Genomic DNA, 21,957 nt, shown 5'->3' on the forward strand with positions numbered 1-21,957 from the left:
ATTTAAATCATTACAAAAGAAATATTTTTTTAAAAAGAAACAGCTTCAAATTGATAATTGTAATCTAGAAACATAATAAATTGCACATGCATGGAATATATATTATGTCAAAATTATAGAAAACTTCCATCAGCTCAAACTCAAAATATGGACCATTTTGTGTTAAGGGGGTCTTGAAATCTTTTGACAGCTTCCGAAATGATAATTTAAACCTTTTTTAGCTGGACCAAATCACTACTTGACTTTCAAATTCATGACCCAAATGTTTTTTACAAGGTAGTTTCAACCCCCTTCTTGCTACATGTATTTGAGGCATAAATCATGAAAAAATAAATTTGGAGAGGGTATAACAAAAATTTGCAAGTAACACACTGTCCACACTAGGGACTATATTCGTGTACAATGAAAATCAAAGGACGATAACTGTGTTCTCGGACCAATAACAGTTCATCACCCTCAATACTCATTACTGATGCTGATTAAAAATATGTTTTGGGAACATATCTTATTTAACAATCAACTATAAACCATGATTTATCATTTAAATCATTACAAAAGAAATATTTTTTTAAAAAGAAACAGCTTCAAATTGATAATTGTAATCTAGAAACATAATAAATTGCACATGCATGGAATATATTAATGATATTTAAAAGGTAAAGAATTTTTAAATTAAATTTAAATAAGTAAAATATTGTAAATTTAGAAATATTCAATCTAATTAAAATTAAATCTCTCACTCGCTCATTTTTTAATGCTTGGTCGCTGCGAGTGAGAGATTTAATGCTTGGTCGCTGCGAGTGAGAGATTTAATGCTTGGTCGCTGCGAGTGAGAGATTTAATTTTAATTAGATTGAGAAATATTTGCAAGGTTTTTATTACAAATGTATTTTTGCAAATAATGCAACTGGATGAGTATCCCAATAATATGAATTCACATTCTGATATTTGATGCATATGAATATGCAGCTTTTTCTGAATTCGCAATAATTAATCTTGCATTTATGTCAATTCTTCAAAAATTGCAATAAAAAATGCATACAATAATTTCTAAATATACAATGTTTCGATATTTAAAGGGACTAAGAATTGATATTTTCAAAATATATAACGAAATGTTTACTGTAACATGTATATTAGCTGTTGTATATTAATTCATATGCTGTATATACGCTTCTTAAAAATATGAAATATGAAAAATGTTAACATAAACCCTGAGTTACAATATACAATTAAACTGATTTGTTATATAATTTGTGTAAAATTAGGTAAAGTAAATGTACATCTTATCAGCCGTCTTTTTTCACATGATTGTACAGTTTTATCTAAATGACTTTCACAAATAGTTCACAAGTTTATTTTGCTATCAATTCTAATTAAAGCAATATTATAACATTAATAAGCTAGTTACACATTTCATTTATCTTGAAATCATAAAAAAAACTTTACTCAAATTATTCCTTTAACTACTAGAGGGTTCAAAACCCACAACTTTTTTTAAACAACTACACTACATAAACAACACAACATACAAATTCTGAATTCAATTCATTATTGCATAATGATTATGTCACCTTTAACATAGTTATTTTTTAAATTTGCTTCGATTTTTTTGTGCGATAATTATCCATCTCAAGGTACTAAAGTAATAATAACTTTTGTCAGTCAAGTAGTGGGATCACAATGGCTTCATAAGCTAAAATCATTGATATTGCTTGAGAAAATAGAAATAAAAGATTAACTATGGTCTCTCAACTGCAGGATCTCATCTCAAGGCTATTGCTCTTTGATGACGTTTTATCCAAGAAACTCTATCTCTTTTTCGAAATCTTAGATAAACAGTAATCATTTTTAGAATTTGTAAAGAATCTATATGAATATGGAATATGATGTACAAACCAACAATACAAAAACAAACCCCTCTAAAATCTCTCTAAATATCTTGATTGTGAGCGAGTATAATGATAGACAAAAATGTTAAATGGATGGAATGAGATTGTATCCCAAAATTCTAATGACCATTATAATCAACTACTAAAATCAGGATTATATTCTGAATACATGAGACCTGTTGATGAAATGGCATCTCCTAAACCTACAGTTCTCAAAGGATGATTGCAAACTAAAACTGGACTTAAAACAAATTTATAACCTTCTAATTCCCATGATAAAACAGGATTAAATTCATCGAATTCTCGATCTTCATCTCCTGTAAATCGTTTAAATGTTCTGGGAATTCTTAATTTGACTTTTTCTGGTTGAATAGTTTTCATATCACATGCTTGTTCTCCAGCTGTTCTTGTTCCAGCGGCCACAGCCTCTTTGCTGTTGTGCCATGCCCCCTTCACTGTTCCGATTATATGAAATGTTAATGAATGAAAATGAACTCTTGTTAGTTTACTTTCTTGGTTGTCTTCAGAATATCCAAATGTCTTTAATATCCATAAGACCATATCTGTAACTTTATGAATTTCAGGCTGCCCTTCTCTTTCCTGGAAGTCATTTTTGTGTGGGCCGTCTGCAGCATGGGAGGAGAATGATAGCTCTTGTTCATTTAATCCCAATGATGAAATATGTGGAGCAACCTACAAAAAAGTAAAATTAAATTGTTTTTCAAAGTTATGAGATTTGTTGATGCAGACATTCAGAATTCAAATTGAAAGCACGCAACAGAGACTCATTGATCTATACTTTTCTTTATTCATTAAATGCAGCTCACAGTGTATTGGTTCAACTGACTGTTTACAGTTTTTTTAAACAATCATATTCTTCAATATAGTCATGCAGTTTTGATTGAATTAAACATGTGAATAGTTAAATGATATAATCTAGTAATAAATAGCTTTGAAAACACAATACTAGTTTTACAATTTTTCACAAGAAAGTTCATCTTTGTAAACTCTAAAGCAATTTTTTTCAATTTCTTTATTCTGAGGGATGCAGTTGTTGTTAAAATCATTTCCAAAATAATTTTTCAACAAAAGCTTATGGTGGTACCCAACACTTTCACTAAAATTAATTTGGCTCGTTTAATTTTCATAAAATTTTGTCTAAGTATTAACTTTGACACTTTAACAAAAATATAAAAATTTGAAAAAATTTGAACCAACTGTTTTGTCAGAAAAATTACACTGGTTATATAGTAATTTGACAAACACTAATTTTGATCATTGAGAAGCTTAATATTCCTTTTACAACACAACATAATTAAAACGTTTAGCTGATTTTACAGAGTTATCTCCCTGTTGTGTTAGGTACCACCTTAAATAGCTTAAAAAGATTAATTGATTGATTGGTGTTCATGGTACCACTTTTAGCACTATTTGCTTTATCATGGCCACTAGTTTTTATATGCAGAGAAAGTCTGAGTACCTTGAAAGAATCAAGACCTTTGGCAGGAAAACTGGTTATCCTTGTAAATTAAGATTGGAGTCAAACACATCTGCTACATTATGGTGTTTAACTCACAACCTCATGGTTGACAGTCTAGTGATATAGTAGATGAACTAATTAGACCACTCGACTACCATGGCCCTTAAATAGCTAAGAGATGACAAATATGTGAGTACCGATAAGTAATACAGCATAGAAATAAAATACACAAAATATGGTTTATCAAAGACTAAAACATACCTCTTCCAAAATTTTCTTTACAAAATCTTTATGAGCCATACTAGCTAGCTCTAGATGTACTGGAAGTGTTATAGGTAATGTCTTCAGTCCTTCTTTAACAACAGCCAATCTCTGTGAGAAAAATTCGTCACTTTGACCCTCTAACATATGTAAACCTGACAGTAAAATAATGTCAGGACTAAAATTTTCTAAATTTTCAAAAAATGTTTCCAACATGGTAGCTTTAGAATTTGATTCGTCGTAGCTAGTGATGAATCTAGTTGCCACTGGAGCTGTATGTGAGCCCCAGGTCTCATCAACTTTGTATTCCATAATAAGATGGATTTCATCATGAGGAATGTGACTGCTCTCTGGAATGGTAAAAGATTCTGGAAATAGCTCTTTAAGTTTTGGTCCCACTGGTCCAATGTACTGTATCTACAAAATAATAATCAAATTTTGAAAAATCTTCTGAGTTTAGCTTTTAACACAACATTTTTGTCCATGCAAAACCCTTGTGATTCAAGTTTCATTTTGAAATTAAGCATTTAACACAACATTTTTGTCCATGCAAAACCCTTGTGATTCAAGTTTCATTTTGAAACGAAAGCATGTCTCCCTCAATTCCTTGAGGTATATTCAGAACATGACGTACATGTATACAAAATAAAGAGGACATAAAACTTATAGTTGTCGTCACTTTATCTGAACACTTGGTTTAGACATGGTAGATTATTTTGAAACAAAAGCATGTCTCCCTTAATACCTTCAAGACATGATTATAATAATTCTATGGAAGACATCATACTTATATCTGTAGTCACTGTATCCCTATCTTAGCACTTTGTAGAGACATGGTAGATATAATGTTAACCTCAAGATTTAAAAATCTAAATTAGTCACTCTGTTTTACTGTTGTTTGTCTTTTGATTGTTTTTAGTTTTTTTGCATTCTCAGTTTGCTTTTGAATAATGAGTTGGAATGTGTCGTTCCTCTCTTTTTATTGCCAACATGCCCAGTTCTTTAAAAACAAATATAACAAGCCAAATGTATAATTTATAGCATGAACTCTTGTTAATATTTAATCTGTGTTTTAAGTGACGTATTGTGTTTCATTGTTTCTGTTTTTTCTTTTTTTAAATCTTTGTTTATTTTTACATTTTTATACCTTTACATCAGGAAACATTTCTAAGATTTTTGTGGCCATTAAAGCTGCATTGCCGCCTATGTAAACCTGAAAAAGAATGGGGAAAACAACTTATATTTCACCTTAAAATCTTAAAACCAAATTAATTCTTTAGTTGGCCCAACTTTATTTGATTCTAACCAAAAGCTGTAACTAAAACATAAATGGAAAATAAACATCATACTCATTACACACCAATAAAACATGATTTCAGATTTATATTTAATATAACATGCAAAAGTAGTGATAAAGTAAGCAAATTTTTATAATCTTGTAACAGCTGATTTGGATGACTAATAGTTCTTAAAAGAAAATGAATAGTTTTCTGTAAAGAATCTGTTATCAAGATATAGGTAGTAAAAAGACTAGAAGTAATCTCCTGTACAATTAAACATTTAGATATAAGAAATAAGACAGAAAACAATAGAGAACAAAACTAAGAATGTGAATTTGTTCATTTTGTTGGAAGGGAGATAATTATCTATGTTTTCCTATTTTTCTCTAAGTATTTAATTGTACAAAAGAGACATGTAAGCAAGGGAAACATTTTTTGGCTGGTCCCCTAAATGTTAGCTGAAAATGTCCAAATAGCATATTTTAAACTCTAATTTTGTGGAAGGATGGGCCCCAACATTGAAATATCTTTTTCCTTGATATAATACACTACAATGAAATTATATATGAAAATTGTAATATATAAGAAAAGAGAATATATATGTTTAACTCTCAATATGTTTCTAACTTTCTACCTTATCATTTAATACTGATAATCATAATATTGCATTACAAGTACTACTATATGTTATATTTTATCCCTCTCCAATAATGCATTGTTACTTTTATATTACATATATGTAACCCCATCCTAGAAACAAATTGTCATCATATTATCAAACATTTTCATTAAAAAAATCACTATCCCGTTTATTTACCTGTAAATCATCTAATTTTTCCGCAGCATTTGTAATTTGCCTGAATACATCTTTATTCATAAAGCTCCTTTCTGCTGCAGCACCTTTGGAAAAGAAGTGTGAAAATGTCTGTTGAAGATGGTCTAAGCTATGTAAAGTTTCATGGTTGGTCTTGTCACCTGGCTCCATATTCAAAGATTGTAGTAACTTTGTTCCTGGTACTATGTAGTCAAGATTAGAGTTGCAGCTGAAAATATCAATATTTTATTCAAATTGATCTAAGGAGATGTGGGGGTACATGTATATATTTATAAGACTCAAACCTAACTAATATAAAAAAAATGTGGAGGGCAACAAACAGACACTAAAACTGTTGTCCATACAATTTCACCAGTTATTACTCTTCCTATTTAGTTTCAAAAGAGTACATTATTACAAAAAAATCTGAACTTTGAGTAAATTCATTCTTGAATTTAAATTATATAATAAAATTATTCCATTTCTCTACAAACAGTACTGGATCATAAAATTGAAACACAATATTTAGAATACAATACTGATGTATTCATTATTTTCTTACAAGACAATTATTTAATCCCATTCGAAAAGATTTGTATTCATGCCACTTCAATTTGACCCTTAGCTAGATATAAAATAAATGGGTTGTGTATGACTAGGTATTGAAAAATGTGGATGTTAAAAATTTCATATATTTTTGTACCAATAAACAGGTCATCATATTACAAAGCAATCTCAAACAGTCCTACACTGGTGCAAGCCTTCTAGTTAAAATATAACACATTTGTACATGTACATTTGTAGTACATACATAAATACATTGAAATCTGTCTTAAAGGGTTATTAGCTGTCAAATTTATTTTCACTGATTTGACCTGTTTTGGGGTACAAAATGAAAAATATATAAAAAATTTAACATCCACCTTTCATACATTTACCTTAAACTATTGATAATTTCACATTTATCTGTTACAAGTTCAAATAAAAATAAAGTGCTTTCTACATGTTGTACCTGAAGTTAAAATATTTGGTTGCAGAATTAAAAGGACAACCCAATCCAGCTGAAAAATGACAATTGCAGTCCATTTTTCGATTTTAATATGAACTTCAGAGGTTCATATTGAGTAAAACATGTTTCTTTGAAACATATATTTGTTACACCAATCATTCTTTGTTGAGTGGAAGTGATTTGACTTCATTGTCTTGCCAAAATGTCTGTTTTTACAAATTTCTGACAAAAGTCTAGATTTTACAGATAAGTATTATATCAGGATTTATAGTCTAACAATGTACTTCCTTGTATTACTGAACTAAATGAACCTATGAATGAATTAAGAATAATAGTAAATACCCAAAGCCTTTACCTTTAATAATTAGGAGGTAGTCTTTACCCCCATTTACATTTGGTTGTTAAAACGACTTTTTACAGTTTCCAATTTTGATCTACATGTACAAGAACTAGAAGGGCATTAAAGTTGTCATATTTTCTAAACAATACATTTTGAAACAGTTTATGGGCAATGAATTGTTAAATTGAACTTCCTGCTGTTAACAAAGTTCAGTTTGTGAAGTTCTAAAATAGGTATGGAAGGGTCATAAGGTTATACAGGAATAGTTGTTGCAATCACAACTACAGGAGAGTTTTTGGGCAAAAGGGTTAAATGATTTTTGAGGTATTACTTGCATATTTTTTAAAATTACTCTGGCTAAAATGGGAAAATAAATCTTGAATGTTGGGTATAGAGATATAAATGCTTTGAAATATTTAGCTGTATTAGTATCAAATAACCTTCTGATGTCAGGCAACCTCTTTTTAATTATAATGTAAAATATTTAAAATTATGACAATAGACCTGCTACAAATGCATATGTCAATCAAAATAAAAGGAAACATTGTATAATTGGTTCTTACTGTGATACATGAACATTGAGAAATATAAAATAAAGGACAAATGCACCACTTTGAGAGTCGATGTAAATTTTATGACAAGCTATAGTGAGAGCTCACAGTGTGCTTACATTTTTTATTTTAAAAAATTCACAAAAATTGGCCAGCGTTCATGACTGTCATATCATAGCATACATGCACTAAGAAGTATTTTCTGCTGGTTTAACATATGATTTGTCAGATAATGTAATCTTTGTGTAAACTAATGATTTCCTTACCCAACAACAAGTCTTTGGAATTTTTTCGTTGGTGGCTTTATGATTTTTTGCCAGGCGATGACAATTCTTGTTTCTGTTGGATTGACTACTTCTACCACTGTTGGGAACCATTTTGAATATAAAACAGCAAGAAAAATAACCACTAGAGCTACAGATAAAGTTTTGGGAAACATGATGCCAACTCAACATTCACTAACCGGTGCCCAACAACACCCCGCCGGAAAATAGAACACTAAAAGATAATCCGCTGGGAAATCGTATCTTGCCAATATTTAATACCATTTTTCATGAACTTTAAATCTCATTTTACAAGAAAATGACAAAAGAATTAAGATTTATTATAGTTCTAGAAAAATATGGATTGAGTTTTAATCTGAAAGTAGAAAAATTAACAAAAACTATTCACTTCCGGTAAAATTATTCCGCATAATTGTAAACATGACAGACGACGTGCTTAACCTTGAAGTTTGGAAAGGAAACTGGGATTTGCCATCAGTTGACAATGAATGTCTTACAGTTTGGGTAAGCAATTAGTTAATTTCTCCCCCTTCTATTTAACAACTTTGAAATAAGTCGATACACACCCTTGTAGTATTTGTTTATTGAACACAGTGCAGATTTGCAACTTTCTTGAACACATGTGTTTCACTGCGATACGGTTTCACTGACACTATGAAGCTACACTTCACTTAACATAGAAAATGAATTCGCTCTATATTAGCTGGCAAAGCTTCATGACTTCTTTATGTAAGTTTGTAGAGCAGTGGCAAATGTGCATATAAGGCACCAAATGAGGTTTTTAGTAGGATCGCATTTACAATGCATTGTCAACTGGGAATCCGGGTCTGTTCGCGCCCAATCACTTTCGCACCCAATCACTTTCGCACCCATTCACATTCGCCCCCTTTCACTTTCGCACCCCACATATTCGCACCCAAATTTTTAGAAAAAAACACAATCATACATCAGTCATATACACATATACAACAAAACATGAATATTCAAGTAACTATAACACAAGTTAATCAAAGTTTAAAAGTCTACTGTTGCGGAACATCTTCAGTTGGTTAGTCTAAACGCCCATACAGTCTGGAGATCACCTTAATGAAGTGTGTAGTTGACATTGCTATATCCATGTAAGAATCCCACAAGGTCTGTATCTTCTGTTCTAGTACATGTACTGTGTAGCGGCGGTGAACATTTCGCTCTAAGTCGACGGAACGCACACTGACATCAACAACCTCAGCTTCTTTCATCAAGTCGGAGACATTAACATTAACATTTAATAATTAATCATCAAATTAATAAAAAAAGATTCTATTCAATAATTTCTCAAATTTTATTCAAATAGAATACATTTATCATGTTTATTTGTTATATTCATATAAAAAATATCTAATAATTTAACTAAAATTTTAATACAAATTGGGCGTGAACGTGTAGGGTGCGAACGGACTTGGGTGGGGGGGCGAAAATGTGAGGTGTGAACGTGTAGGGTGCGAAAGTGTATTGGGCGCGAACAGACCTGATACCATCAACTGGTACAGTGGTACAAATGTACTAAGTTGTGGGTTCCATGATGTACGTTCCAGACCAAGTCATAATTTACAGCCCCAAATATCTTAGGCAGATGCAGCCCCTATTAGGAATGATAAACATGCAGGTTGCTGTTCATTATACTTAGTATTCATATAATTGTGAATGAGTTTTGATATATATGTATGTAATAAAAATTACCGGTAAATGAATGAATGAATACTTTATTTGCAAGAAGCATATATACATACTATGGCAAATGTAAATATAAATGAATGTATTCTGAGTTTCATTAATTCATCAGTAAATAATGCCTTTCTGTTTATTTGCAGGCATATTGTAAATTTTCTGGTCTTCCAACTAAAGTACAGAAAAGTCACCAGACAAATTTATTTCAGTCATCACTAGGTTTGTATTAAGTTAACAATTATACATAGTATTTGTACAAAGATGATATGAGTTACGATGTAGTTAATGTGACTTTATTGAAATCTGTATATTTTGGATCACAATCAAAGTACATGACATATTTTTTCTGTCTTTTAAAATTACTATGTGTTTTTTTTTGTGTATTTTATGATCGGGTTTGGAAAGAAGATTTTTTTTTCTTCATTATTTTTCTGATTGCATTCTATCAATTTTATGCAAAATCTTTGTAAGCATTTCAGGCTCCTTAATTGTTTGTTATTGTTTCAGAGGAGATATATATCAAGCAAAGGGCAAACCTAAACATGATCTTGACCTCAATTTCAAGATATGTACCAAAAAATATAAAATAAAAAATTCTATGTCTAAATGACAAATGGTTTATGTTATATGGTCCGAGACCACAATTGTCGTCCCTTGTTTTTCGTTGTTCACGAATATAGTCCCTAGTGTTGACAGTGGGTTACTTGCCATTAATTTTTATACCCCTTCCAAATTTTATTTCTCCATATTTATTGCCTCAAATTGCAAGTATGGGGGTGAAATTACACTGTAAAAACATTTGGGTCCAGAATTTTAAAGGAAAGTAGTGATTTGGTCCAGCTGAAAAAGGTTGAAAATTAGCACTTCGGAAGCTGTCAAAAGATTTCAAGACGCCCTAAACATAAAATTGTCCATATTTTGAGTTAGAGCCGATGAAGTTTTCTATAATTTTGATATAATTTGTCCCAAAAGTAGTACAACACACTGTAAAAGTTTCTTTGAGAAAGCGCAGGTGGGATTTTTTTAATTTTCATTTATGTTCTAAAAGAAATGCACTACGAAATAATTGTGTTCTCGGACCATATCAATAATGAACATACCGTATTTAGCGTAGAAGGGGAGATAACAACTGTAAGAAGTCAAATTTGATCAAATTAATGATTTCAACAATAAAAAAAAGTTGTTTATATATTAAAGTTTTAAAAGGGAGATGCAATAACATGAAAAGCATTGTTCTTGGGGATGTTTAGAAAAAAGGTTCTGTTCTATGGTCATTGTCGAAAATATATAATATAATTTAGTTTACAATTTATGAAAAAATACATTACCTGGAATCAGGAATTATATACAATGTAATCAACAGTCTCATAAAGAAATACACAATATGATAAATGTATCATTTTTTGTACATTTAGATAAATTAACCACACATTTTAAATTTCCAAGTACATTCATATAATTGGAATCAGAAATTTTATGATTTACTTTCTCACAAAGCAATACATGATATATAAATGTTCAGAATTTTTTTATTTAATTGATTGTTTCTTGATCAAAAGAGCATATTGTTATTTAGATAATTGATGTGTTCAGATGACAATATACATGTACAGCTTCATATGTGTATTTTTTTTCCAGCAAAACACAACCTACCAGTACTACAACATGGATCGGCAACAGAATCTCAATTAGGCAATATTTTATCCTACTTAAAAAATCAGGTAAAGGAAAATCTTATAGTGAATGCTATTTACAACAAAGGTACTCATAAAGCATCAACTACTCTCCTACTCAAGATTTAAGGAATATATTTTATACACAATTACAAGAAAGGTCACATAAAGTATCTTAAACTGTAAGTATTTAATTCTATTTAAAAAGTCAATTAAAAGAAAATCTTATATACAATACCAAACAGGAACTCTTAAAGCAGATTAAACGTAATTTTTTCGCCTACATACAAATCAGGTTCATTTTATTTTCATGGATTTGTTACACATTCTCAGATATGCAGTTTTCTCCTACTTATTTTGCATGGAAAAATATATGTGATATAATTATTTAATTTGTTGTCATTGAGCAGCCTTTGAAGAGGATGACATCCTCAATCAGTACAGACAAGTGATATTTATTTATAAAGCAACTATCAAAAATTGATTAGTCTGTGCAAAAAACATTTCTAGCTTCTAACCCAAATCAGAAAGTTCAACATTTTCCCCTAAATAAGTAAACTATTTAAGGAGTAGGTCCGGTCCGGTAAGGGCCCATTTTGGCCTCAAATTTCAGGTTCATCTGAAGAAAGATTTTGTTCACTTTTTAAACACTTAAGTTTCTATTTCATTCGATTCAATTAGTTTGTGTGAAACATTTGAACTGATTTAGTCATTTCAGACTCTCATATTCAAGCTTAAATATGAAAAATCTATCAAATATGCCATAATATGCCACTTTTCAGATAGTTTTTGTCAAAAATGAAAGTGGCCACATCCGTGTTCACCCTCAACTTTTTCATATGTTATGTATTATCATCAATACAACTTACATTTAGATATTAAGAAGGAACACGAATGGGACCACTTCAATTTAAGACAAAAACCGTCAAAAATTTAACTCAAATGCTAAAATTGTGAAGATTTCAGTAATTTAGCATGACTTAATGATGCTAGTACTTGATATATATGTGCATTAAATTGTAAAAAACAGCCCATATTTATGTAGCAGAAATATTCTATTTTCCAATAAATAGCTAAAAATTTACATTATGAAAAATTTTGCAAAACTGATATATTTTGGGGCCAAAAAGGGGTCTTACTGAACCTACTCCTTTTACTAAATTTTCACTAGGCCAAATTGATATTTACTAGACTTGGGCACTGGGCTAGTGGCTAAAGGCACAGACTGAGTGAATACAATTGACAATTTTAAAGGTGTGTGGTCATTTATGTTCTATCAATAAATTGAAGTCAACTATTTTACACAATTTGTTTTTTGTAAATAATTCTTTTACCACATGCATCACAATTTTGAGGTGTATATTGGAATCACTCCGTCTGACCATGTGTCTGCCCATATACCTTGTAAGCTCAACTCCTCCTAATTAGCTACACTGGCTACAATGAAATTTGATATAGTAGAACACTTCTGATAGAGGACAAAGGAAAATAATTCTAGTCCAACATGTTAAAAAGGGATCGAGATAATCTAATTAGGGTCCCGCCAAAGGCGGTCCCCTATAGTGATCAGTCTGTCCGTCCGTCCATCCGTCCGTCCGTCCGTAACACTTTGTGTCCGCTCCATATCTAGAGAACCATTATGATTTCATACTTTATACTTTACATGTTTATTAACCACCACCAGAGGGCGTGTCATGATGTATGTACAACTTCCTAGGTCAAAGGTCGAGGTAAAAAAACTTTGGTTTCAGTTGACAACCCTGTGTCCTGTGGTGAAGATCGTGTCCACTCTATATCTTGAGAACCGTTATGATTTCAAAGTTTATACTTGACATGTATATGAACCAACACCAGAGGGTGTGTCATAATTTATGAACGACTGCCTACGGCAAAGTTCAAGGTCAAAAACTTTGGTTTCAGTTGACAACCCCATGTCCTATGGTAAAGATTGTGTCCGCTCTATATCTTGAGAACCGTTATCATTTCAAAGTTTATACTTGACATGTATATAATCCAACACCAAAGGGTGTGTCATAATTTATGTGCAACTTCCTAGGTCAAAGGTCAAGGTCAAAAACTTTGGTTTCAGTTGACAACCCCATGTCCTATGGTAAAGATCGTGTCCGCTCTATATCTTGAGAACCTTTATCATTTCAAAGTTTATACTTGACATGTTTATAAACCAACACCAAAGGGTGTGTCATAATTTATTTACAACTTCATAGGTCAAAGGTCAAGGTCAAAAACTTTGATTTCAGTTGACAAACCCATGTCCTATGGTAAAGATACAATTTTTTAATGCACATTATTCACAGCAGGGCCCACAGAGATGGCTCCCATCTCAATGATATCTAGTTGCTTTTATATATGTATAGTATTGCTTGTATAGTTAAATTTACAGATACTAACATTATTTTTGTAGCAGTAAGTAATTTAAAAAAAATTCAATTGATCAACTCTTAAATATGTGTTTCCATAAAATTGATTGATATTTCATAAAACTAATCAGAAATATAAATCATATTTTCCTATTATCTCAAAATACATGATTTCTTTTCAGGGTCTTGGAGTGGACAAGAATTTTAGTAGTAAAGAACTAGCTGACATATCTGCATTTACTGCACTGATAGAAGAAAAATTGCTTCCTGCCTATGTAAGTTGTCTTTGTTTTTTTAACGAAGTTTTATAAAAAATAATAGATAATCAAAATCAATTAAATGAAAGAAAAAAACCAAACAACATACCAAGTACCGGTAGAATAAACAAAACCATCAACAAAATATAAGATAACAGACTTCAGTTTCTTCACTACTAGCACCTGTATTATTGCTCATTACATTTTTAAAGCAATAAGTTATGAAGGTGAAAATTATCAACTATAACATATGATAAAACAATATGGTTACCTTTTCTAATAGGTTGCTAATTCTGGAGGCAAAACATTGATAAAAAAAATCACTTGTATCATAATTATAGTATTAATTCCAATTATAATCATATGACTCATAATGAGATACTAGATGTACTAGGTACATTCAGTTTTCATCTTTTAATATTACATTTTTGATTATTTTCAGTTACATCATTGGTGGGTGGATACAGACACATATGTAGAAATTACCAGACCATTTTATGCAAAAGCTTCCCCATTCCCTTTAAATTATTTTGTTCCTGGAAGAATACAGAGAGCTGCAAAGCAACATATATATGAACCCAGAAGAAATGATGTTATCAGTGATGAAGAAGTGGAATTACTAGTAAGAATAGTTTTTACTTATAAATTCTTGCCATGCACTTTTAAAAAAATGAAGTCATTGTCTGCTATGTATTGTAAATATACATAGATTTAAAAATAACTTTAAAAAAACCATCACTAAATATTTTTACTGAATAAAAATCAGAGCATGATAAGATTGATGAAATATACATAAAAGGAGTGGAAAGGGATTAATATAAGTTGCAAAACTTGTTTCCCAATCCACTATAAATAAATATGTTTAAACTAAAAAGAAAAGGTCAAGTCTCATATTTTTATAGGAAATTATTTTGCAGAAAAGGGCATGGCACATTAGCACATTTATACCATGTTTTGTGTCTCAGAACTATTCTAGAAAAAAAAGGTGACCTACAGCTTGTAATTTATGATTGTAAATATGAATAAGAAAGTAGAGAAAAATAAATTTGGAAAACCAATACTGGTTGTTTTTAAATATAAAAGGGGTATATCTAATCTACAAAGATTAACTTGTATCCAATTTACTTCTCCTTTCAGGTATATAAAGAAGCCAAGGAATGTTTAAATCATTTATCATACAGATTAGGTGAAAAAGATTTTTTCTTTGGGGACCAGTAAGTTATTATCTTACATAGTTTTCGTAAAATAAGATATGAGCAATAATTCTACCTAAAAGATATTTCCATGAGGTAACACTTCTATATAAGATGTCTTGTAGCAAAATCTCTTTTGGGGAAAGGCTGTAAATTTATGCAGTTTCCCCTTGTTAGAAGTTCGAAGGCCTGAAGCAAACATTTAAATTAATTCTGTCAAATAAAAAAAATATTTTCACAAATCGGTGATTTTAATTCACAAGCACACCTCTTATGCTTATTGAACAGGTTCCTGAAGCTTCACAGAAAGATTTCAAACATATCTAGATATCACACCAACATGTACCTGTACTTGAAATATTTTTTTCAATGTTTTTTCAGACCATCATCATTAGATGCATTAGTATTTGGTTATGTAGCACCATTACTGAAGGCACCATTACCAAACAGTCAGTTAGCTAACCATGTAAAAGGATGTACTAATTTAAGTGGATTATGTAATCGTATCTTGAATAAATATTTACCAATGTCTCCAGAAGGTAAGAATATATGTATACTTTGTAAAGTGGGAGAGGATATATTGATTTTATCATTTCTCTGCATCAGATAGTTCAAATTTCTAATTTTAAAAGTGAACTGAGCTAAGCATTTAAATTGTTTGGAGCTATTGTGTGGAATTCCCCATTATGCAATGGAAGGAAAGGTTTTTAAAAGGTTTTTGCATGACATTTGGAGGTTTATTGATTTCAACTTAGAGAAATATTCAACATTGACAATGGATTCAGACTGGAAATATTGAATGAATTATGTTTTCTGTATGTATAAGACATGTGAACTTTAATGCAGATTATGTATACAAATAAGGAGTTGTGGTATTATTAATAATGAGGCAACTGTCGACCAGAGTTAAATTGAAGTGGATATTAGCAATTATAGGTCACAGTACGTCTTCAACAATGTGAAATTCCATGGCCTATAGTCTACTAACGATAAAAATGTGAAACAATTTGATCAAGAAAATAAATGACCTAATTAAAAAAAAAAAAAGTTATAAAAAACAAAAAAAAACCCAGACATTAACCAACAGTGATTTACTGTTTTTATAATGATGTTTCAGAGTAAGATTTAATTGTGCAGTTTCAGGTGTCAGTGACAGTTACATTTGTTAAAATTTGTGATAAGTTTAAATAGGCAAGACTGTACTGACATATACATATCTGTTTAATTCATAGCATCTATCAGTCTTAAAGTGATCAGGAATAAATAAGGGAGATGTTATTTATGTATCAATAACTTACTTTAATTCCTCACATTTTTTTCAATATGAATATTTCAGATTTAGAAGAAAAAAGAAAAAGGGAATTGGAAGAAAGGGAAAAGAAACAAGTAGATTCTTTAGAATTCCCAAACAAAAGAAGGAATATGATTCTTGCTGCACTGTTTGCCTTATCTTCTATGATAGGATATGCATTTATAAGTGGCCTTGTAGGTGTAGTGATAGTAGATGAAGGGGATTATGATGGATTTTCAGGGGTATTCGGTGACGATGAAGGAGGGGGAGATGATGATTGAGGAACTGCTGGTCCTAGTTCTTTTAGTATATATATCAAAATAGTCCATTGTTATGTAATTCTCATTCCGAACCAGGAAGCAAAACATTAAATTTTTATTAAAAAAGTACATGTGTAATTTATTTTCATGTTGGATGAGTTTCTTTGTTGTGGATGATGTTGTTTGAACATAATCCTAATGCTGTGGAAACATACCATTTTTTCATGGATTTAGGAAAAATTGTATTTTCAAGGATATTTATAAACTAGTTTTGACAAAATCAGCATAGGAACTTATAAAAAATTTGGATTCTGTTGTTCATTGAAATTCATTGTTTACCTGTATGAACAAAATCCAGAAAAAATGGCAACCTAAGAATGATAATGAATCCAGAGAAGCCAATTTCATTTTTAATTCCACCTTATGTAAAAATGCTGTATTTTGATTGGATGAGAACCATGGTATTTTTCACCAATTTCTATATATTGAGATTTTCTTTTCTCTGCCGGGGTATTTGCCATTAGGGAATTCCATATGCCGGGGTATTTGCTAAGATGGGAAATACCCTAGCAAATACCATGGCAGATGGAGAATACCATGTCTAAAAATAACTCAATGAATTATTTCTATTCTAATATGACAAATTCATGGTCATTCTAAATATATGGTTCAGCCCATTTCATTTTAAATTCATATCCATTTTTGGTTATTTTTACCAAAAACTGTTTTTTTTATATAATGGAACCCAGAAGCATTATTTACCATCTCAAGTATACACAAAAGTATGAAAACAAATGATTATGTGTACAAAATGTTATAAAATACTAGAAAATAACCAATATATTACAAGGAAATATGCATGTATTGTTTTCTTTGTCTAAACAGTGCTGGAAGGTCTTCAAAAAAGAAATAACAAGCTCCTAACAAACAGTGAAAAAATGTTCAACTAAATTAAAAAGAAAACACAGGCCAACAAGACTTATATAAGATAATCAAGGTTTGAATGGCAAATCAAAATATATACATACTACATACAGCACAGTAGCTTAGAAACTGTAGCTCTAATGGTTCTAGGGATCTTTCTTATATCTATTTGCAGACCATAGTCAGCAAAACACATCCAAAGGACTAAACAAGCTATGTTTCTGCAGCTAACCACACAACAGACAACACTGACACAAAATCTTATACAATACAAATGAACTTTTTTGAAACTAGAGAAATAACAGGAAAGATTCATTTCATATTGGTTTTCATTCAAAGCGAAAAATAAATTTGGCATTTCTCATGTGTTGAAGACAATGCATAAAAGATGATAGATGTTTCATGGCAGCATTACTCATTCTTGAAATTAATAAAAGTTGGTCATTTTCTTCTAGAACTGTATAATTGTTTGAAAATTAACCATCGATGAATATACACATATTTTAAGATGTGTATAATGCAAAACATTTGAGGGACCTCTGTGGCCGTAGTAGTAGAACTACTGCATCACTAGCCTGTCAACACTGTGAGTTGGAATCTGGAAGATGCACTTGACCTGAAATCTTAATTTACAAGGATGGTCAGTTTTCCTACTGAAGGCTGGTGGTTCTCTCGGAGCACTTCAGCTTCCTACACCAAGCAAAACTAACCACCACAAAATAGCACAATATTAATTTACTAGGATGGTCAGTTTTCCTACTGAAGGCTGGTGGTTCTCTCGGAGCACTTCAGCTTCCTACACCAAGCAAAACTAACCACCACAAAATAGCACAATATTAATTTACTAGGATGGTCAGTTTTCCTACTGAAGGCTGGTGGTTCTCTTGGAGCACTTCAGCTTCCTACACCAAGCAAAACTAACCACCACAAAATAGCACAATATTAATTTACTAGGATGGTCAGTTTTCCTACTGAAGGCTGGTGGTTCTCTCGGAGCACTTCAGCTTCCTACACCAAGCAAAACTAACCACCACAAAATAGCACAATATTAATTTACTAGGATGGTCAGTTTTCCTACTGAAGGCTGGTGGTTCTCTCGGAGCACTTCAGCTTCCTACACCAAGCAAAACTAACCACCACAAAATAGCACAATATTGCTGAAACACCAATCAATCAAATATACAAGTTCCAAGATGTGTATTGTACAAAAATTTAGTTATCTAAAATAAACTTTAAATTCATTCTGCAGTCAATTCAAGCTTGATTTATCACTTGAACAAATACAGAGTATGGTTTTATTTTCAATTATTTAGGAATAAAAAGCCAATAAACAAATAGATTTAAAAAATGTATTTTATTGGATTATTATCTGCATCATAATTCTGACTTGGTTACTCATGAAATGAGAAAACCAGAGAACATACTGAAGTTATATTCAGGCTCAGAAAAAATGTAGTTTTCATAATAATCTTGTTTAATGCAAACTTTGTCTCCTTTTTTCAAGTCGAGTACCAAGTTCAATGTCCCACTGTAATAATGGTAAGAATATGAGGTAACAGTCTTTAGGTTATTTTTCCACAGACTAACACGAATCGCTTTATTTCCAGTGGACATTACTGTACAAGAAAAATGATATACACCATTTTTCGGAGATGTGTATACACCAGATTGTGGATTATAATCATTTCCAATGTTGCTCCATACTTTGTCAAATCTTACAATATGTCCTATCACCACATATTTAGCTCTACTCAAAGAGACTGAAAATCCTGATGCAGTACTTCTATCTCCTGGAAATACACATAGTCTATAAGCAATAAGCTATTAAATTTATTGAAAAATTCATCAGATCATCAACATCAAAAAAATGATATATGAAGCAAGCTGTAATATTTGGTTTGTACCTATCTAAATTGTAACTTATTTCAGGACTTTATACACACTAAGAGGACATAATACTTCATACAGGTGTTTCAATATGTGTGCTAATGTGACCCATTCTAAGTCTTAACCATTGAAGTTATAATTTTTTCATTGGTACGCTATTTTTTTTAATTAGGCAAAGTTTGTTATTTTATTTATTTGTTTCGTGTCCAGGAGAATTTTCAAAACCTGCATGCAAGCCCTGATATAAAACATGCACTTAAATATGTGATATATATTTTGATGCCATTTTTGACATTCATTTTTTTTACATACAAAAGATAATTTTAAACCTACACTAAAATTATATGTATTGGGTATGTTCAATTTCCCCTTGAAAAAAAGTTGTTATTTCTTCATTTCTAAAGATTTCCTGAAATATTTCTTTCCTCTGTGTTTTGTTCTGAATGCAGATCATTAGAAAGTCTGTAGGCACGCGGATGTAAAACAAGGAAAACACATTTGTTTTTGTCGCTCATTGTTTTGGCCTGTAAAATTGATCTGAAATCTTAGATCATTCAGTATTTAGAAACTTTTGTGACATCTGAGTCTCAGAAATGTTGATTATAAATTCAAGCTTAACTTACCAGATTCTTTACCAATGCCTAATTCATCACACATAATTTTAGTTTGTTGACCATGCTAGATTTTTCTGGACAGGCTGTAAATTGAAAACACAAAGGTTATCAAAACAGAGAAGACATCAGGTCAATCACGAATCAGAACTCCACAAGCAAAAAGTCTGCACTAAAAAATTGTACAGAAAACTGGAAATTGAGCAACATTAATCCTAAAAAGCATGGGTGACCTCTGGTGTTCATAGAACATACCTATCGATAATAGTAATTTAGAAACCTACCTTTTCACAAAAACTTGATGTTGGTTGGAGAACCATAAACATGGGGCCATGGACAACCAACATATATCTATGAGGGAAACTTTATACCATTAGGCCTCTGTATACTAGATCAGGATTATCCAGCTCTTTTTCAGAAATCTAGATTTTTACACAAATATCCTGTCAACTTACTGAATTTGTGAGTGTGTCTTCAATGACAATTCTTAGCAGTAGTATAAAACAATATAGAAAATTTCTTATTCCAAGATATCAAAGGCCAAGGGGAGGCTTGAGAAAGTACCAATAAAAAAATATTTTATCTACAACTTAATTAGATAGGACAATTATGAAAGCTTGACATATGGTACATACACTTGTCTATTGTTCATTTACATCAAAATGTCTTTTTATTTTGTGTCTTTAAGTTGAAGTATTTGTCCTAAATAAACATAAAATATTTGCCTTAGACTGAATGGCAATCTTATTAAAGTACATGTATATCCCAATTACCATTTGAATATTAAAACAACTTAGTTACATACCTAGCTTTGATCCATGAATCATGGTTATTTCTCTGCACAATATCCAAACAGAAAAGTAGACGAAAACAAACATTTTGCATTCAAAGAATAGTAATTCCTTGTTTCAGAGTTACTGACAAAAAGCATTATATTTACACTAACTTGTTCGTGTGAAACCTGTTGTCCATGTTTATTTGATAGCATGTCATAGAACCATTATTGTAATATACACCTCTAATGTGTTTTTAATCATGCTGTTTTAGTGTAAGGTTTCAATCCAAAAAATTTGCTGATGGTACTTGCTGGTTTTTTTTTTTTGAGTCTATCATTCCGGAATGGATCAAAATTTAGCGAAAAAGAGTGTGCTAACTAAAATGTCCTGCCTGCTTTACATCTGATTGAATTAATGTTGAAAATCTGTAATATGAAGGTTTTACTACAAGTAGCACATATAAAAATTATCAATAGGCCAAATAGGCTGGTTGTATTGCTTATAGCACCTGAGGAACAGATCAAGCCACTTAATCTTCTCTTTAACCAATGAACCATGAAAATGAGGTCAAGGTCATATGAAATCTGGCAGACAAACTGGTAATGCCATACAATTAGTCCATACACCAAATATAGTTCATCTTATGCTTATCGTATCATATCGGATAAACCAACAAAACCAAGTAAACCTATCATTGACCAATGAACCATGAAAATAGTGAAGGTCATATTAACCCTGACCGACAGACACATACATATTGAAATCATTCCACACTGATTAAACCCTTTCTTCCATAGATATTTTCGTATGCAAGATGTTTCAACTGAGGCACTACACAGGCGTCATTATGGAGGAAAGGGTTAAATTGGCTTTGAACTAGCTGTCAGTAACTGCAAGTTCTCTCTGATCTGTACTTAGTGCCATTTTGTTGTTGGGATGTTCAAGTACCTGGCCTAGATGTATTTCTGTTGTATCCTCTGATGAGTTGAAGCCTTTTTCAACTGGATCTTGCTAACAAATTTAACTCAGTCACTATCTGTATGCATGTGTCTGTCCAAAGTCAGGAGCCTGTAATTCAGTGGTTGTAGT

General features: G+C 31.2%; 2 protein-coding genes and 1 long non-coding RNA gene across 3 annotated transcripts; 1 reads left to right on the top strand and 2 right to left on the bottom strand.

Annotated features, from left to right (window-relative positions):
* Positions 1-1,848: 1,848 nt before the first annotated feature.
* On the bottom strand, positions 1,849-8,115 carry LOC139520141 (ADP-dependent glucokinase-like). The gene is made up of 5 exons (XM_071312607.1): positions 7,894-8,115; positions 5,731-5,956; positions 4,781-4,846; positions 3,634-4,050; positions 1,849-2,585 (listed from the first exon to the last, which is right to left on the bottom strand). The coding sequence occupies exons 1-5, from the start codon at positions 8,064-8,066 to the stop codon at positions 2,028-2,030; spliced, it is 1,440 nt and encodes a 479-aa protein (XP_071168708.1). The 5' UTR covers positions 8,067-8,115; the 3' UTR covers positions 1,849-2,027.
* A 171-nt stretch (positions 8,116-8,286) lies between these two features.
* LOC139520142 (metaxin-1-like) lies at positions 8,287-17,064 on the top strand. Its single transcript, XM_071312608.1, has 8 exons — positions 8,287-8,415; positions 9,762-9,837; positions 11,257-11,339; positions 13,852-13,944; positions 14,369-14,548; positions 15,064-15,140; positions 15,501-15,658; positions 16,456-17,064. Exons 1-8 carry the CDS (start codon positions 8,332-8,334, stop codon positions 16,689-16,691), a joined length of 987 nt encoding a protein of 328 aa, XP_071168709.1. The 5' UTR covers positions 8,287-8,331; the 3' UTR covers positions 16,692-17,064.
* A 1,861-nt stretch (positions 17,065-18,925) lies between these two features.
* LOC139520143 (uncharacterized) lies at positions 18,926-21,020 on the bottom strand. Its single transcript, XR_011663822.1, has 3 exons — positions 20,898-21,020; positions 20,105-20,178; positions 18,926-19,384 (listed from the first exon to the last, which is right to left on the bottom strand). It is a non-coding gene; the product is annotated as an uncharacterized lncRNA (long non-coding RNA).
* Between the last annotated feature and the right edge of the window lie 937 nt (positions 21,021-21,957).

The sequence above is a fragment of the Mytilus edulis genome, chromosome 4 (assembly GCF_963676685.1).
Source record: "Mytilus edulis chromosome 4, xbMytEdul2.2, whole genome shotgun sequence".
NCBI lineage: Eukaryota > Metazoa > Mollusca > Bivalvia > Mytilida > Mytilidae > Mytilus > Mytilus edulis.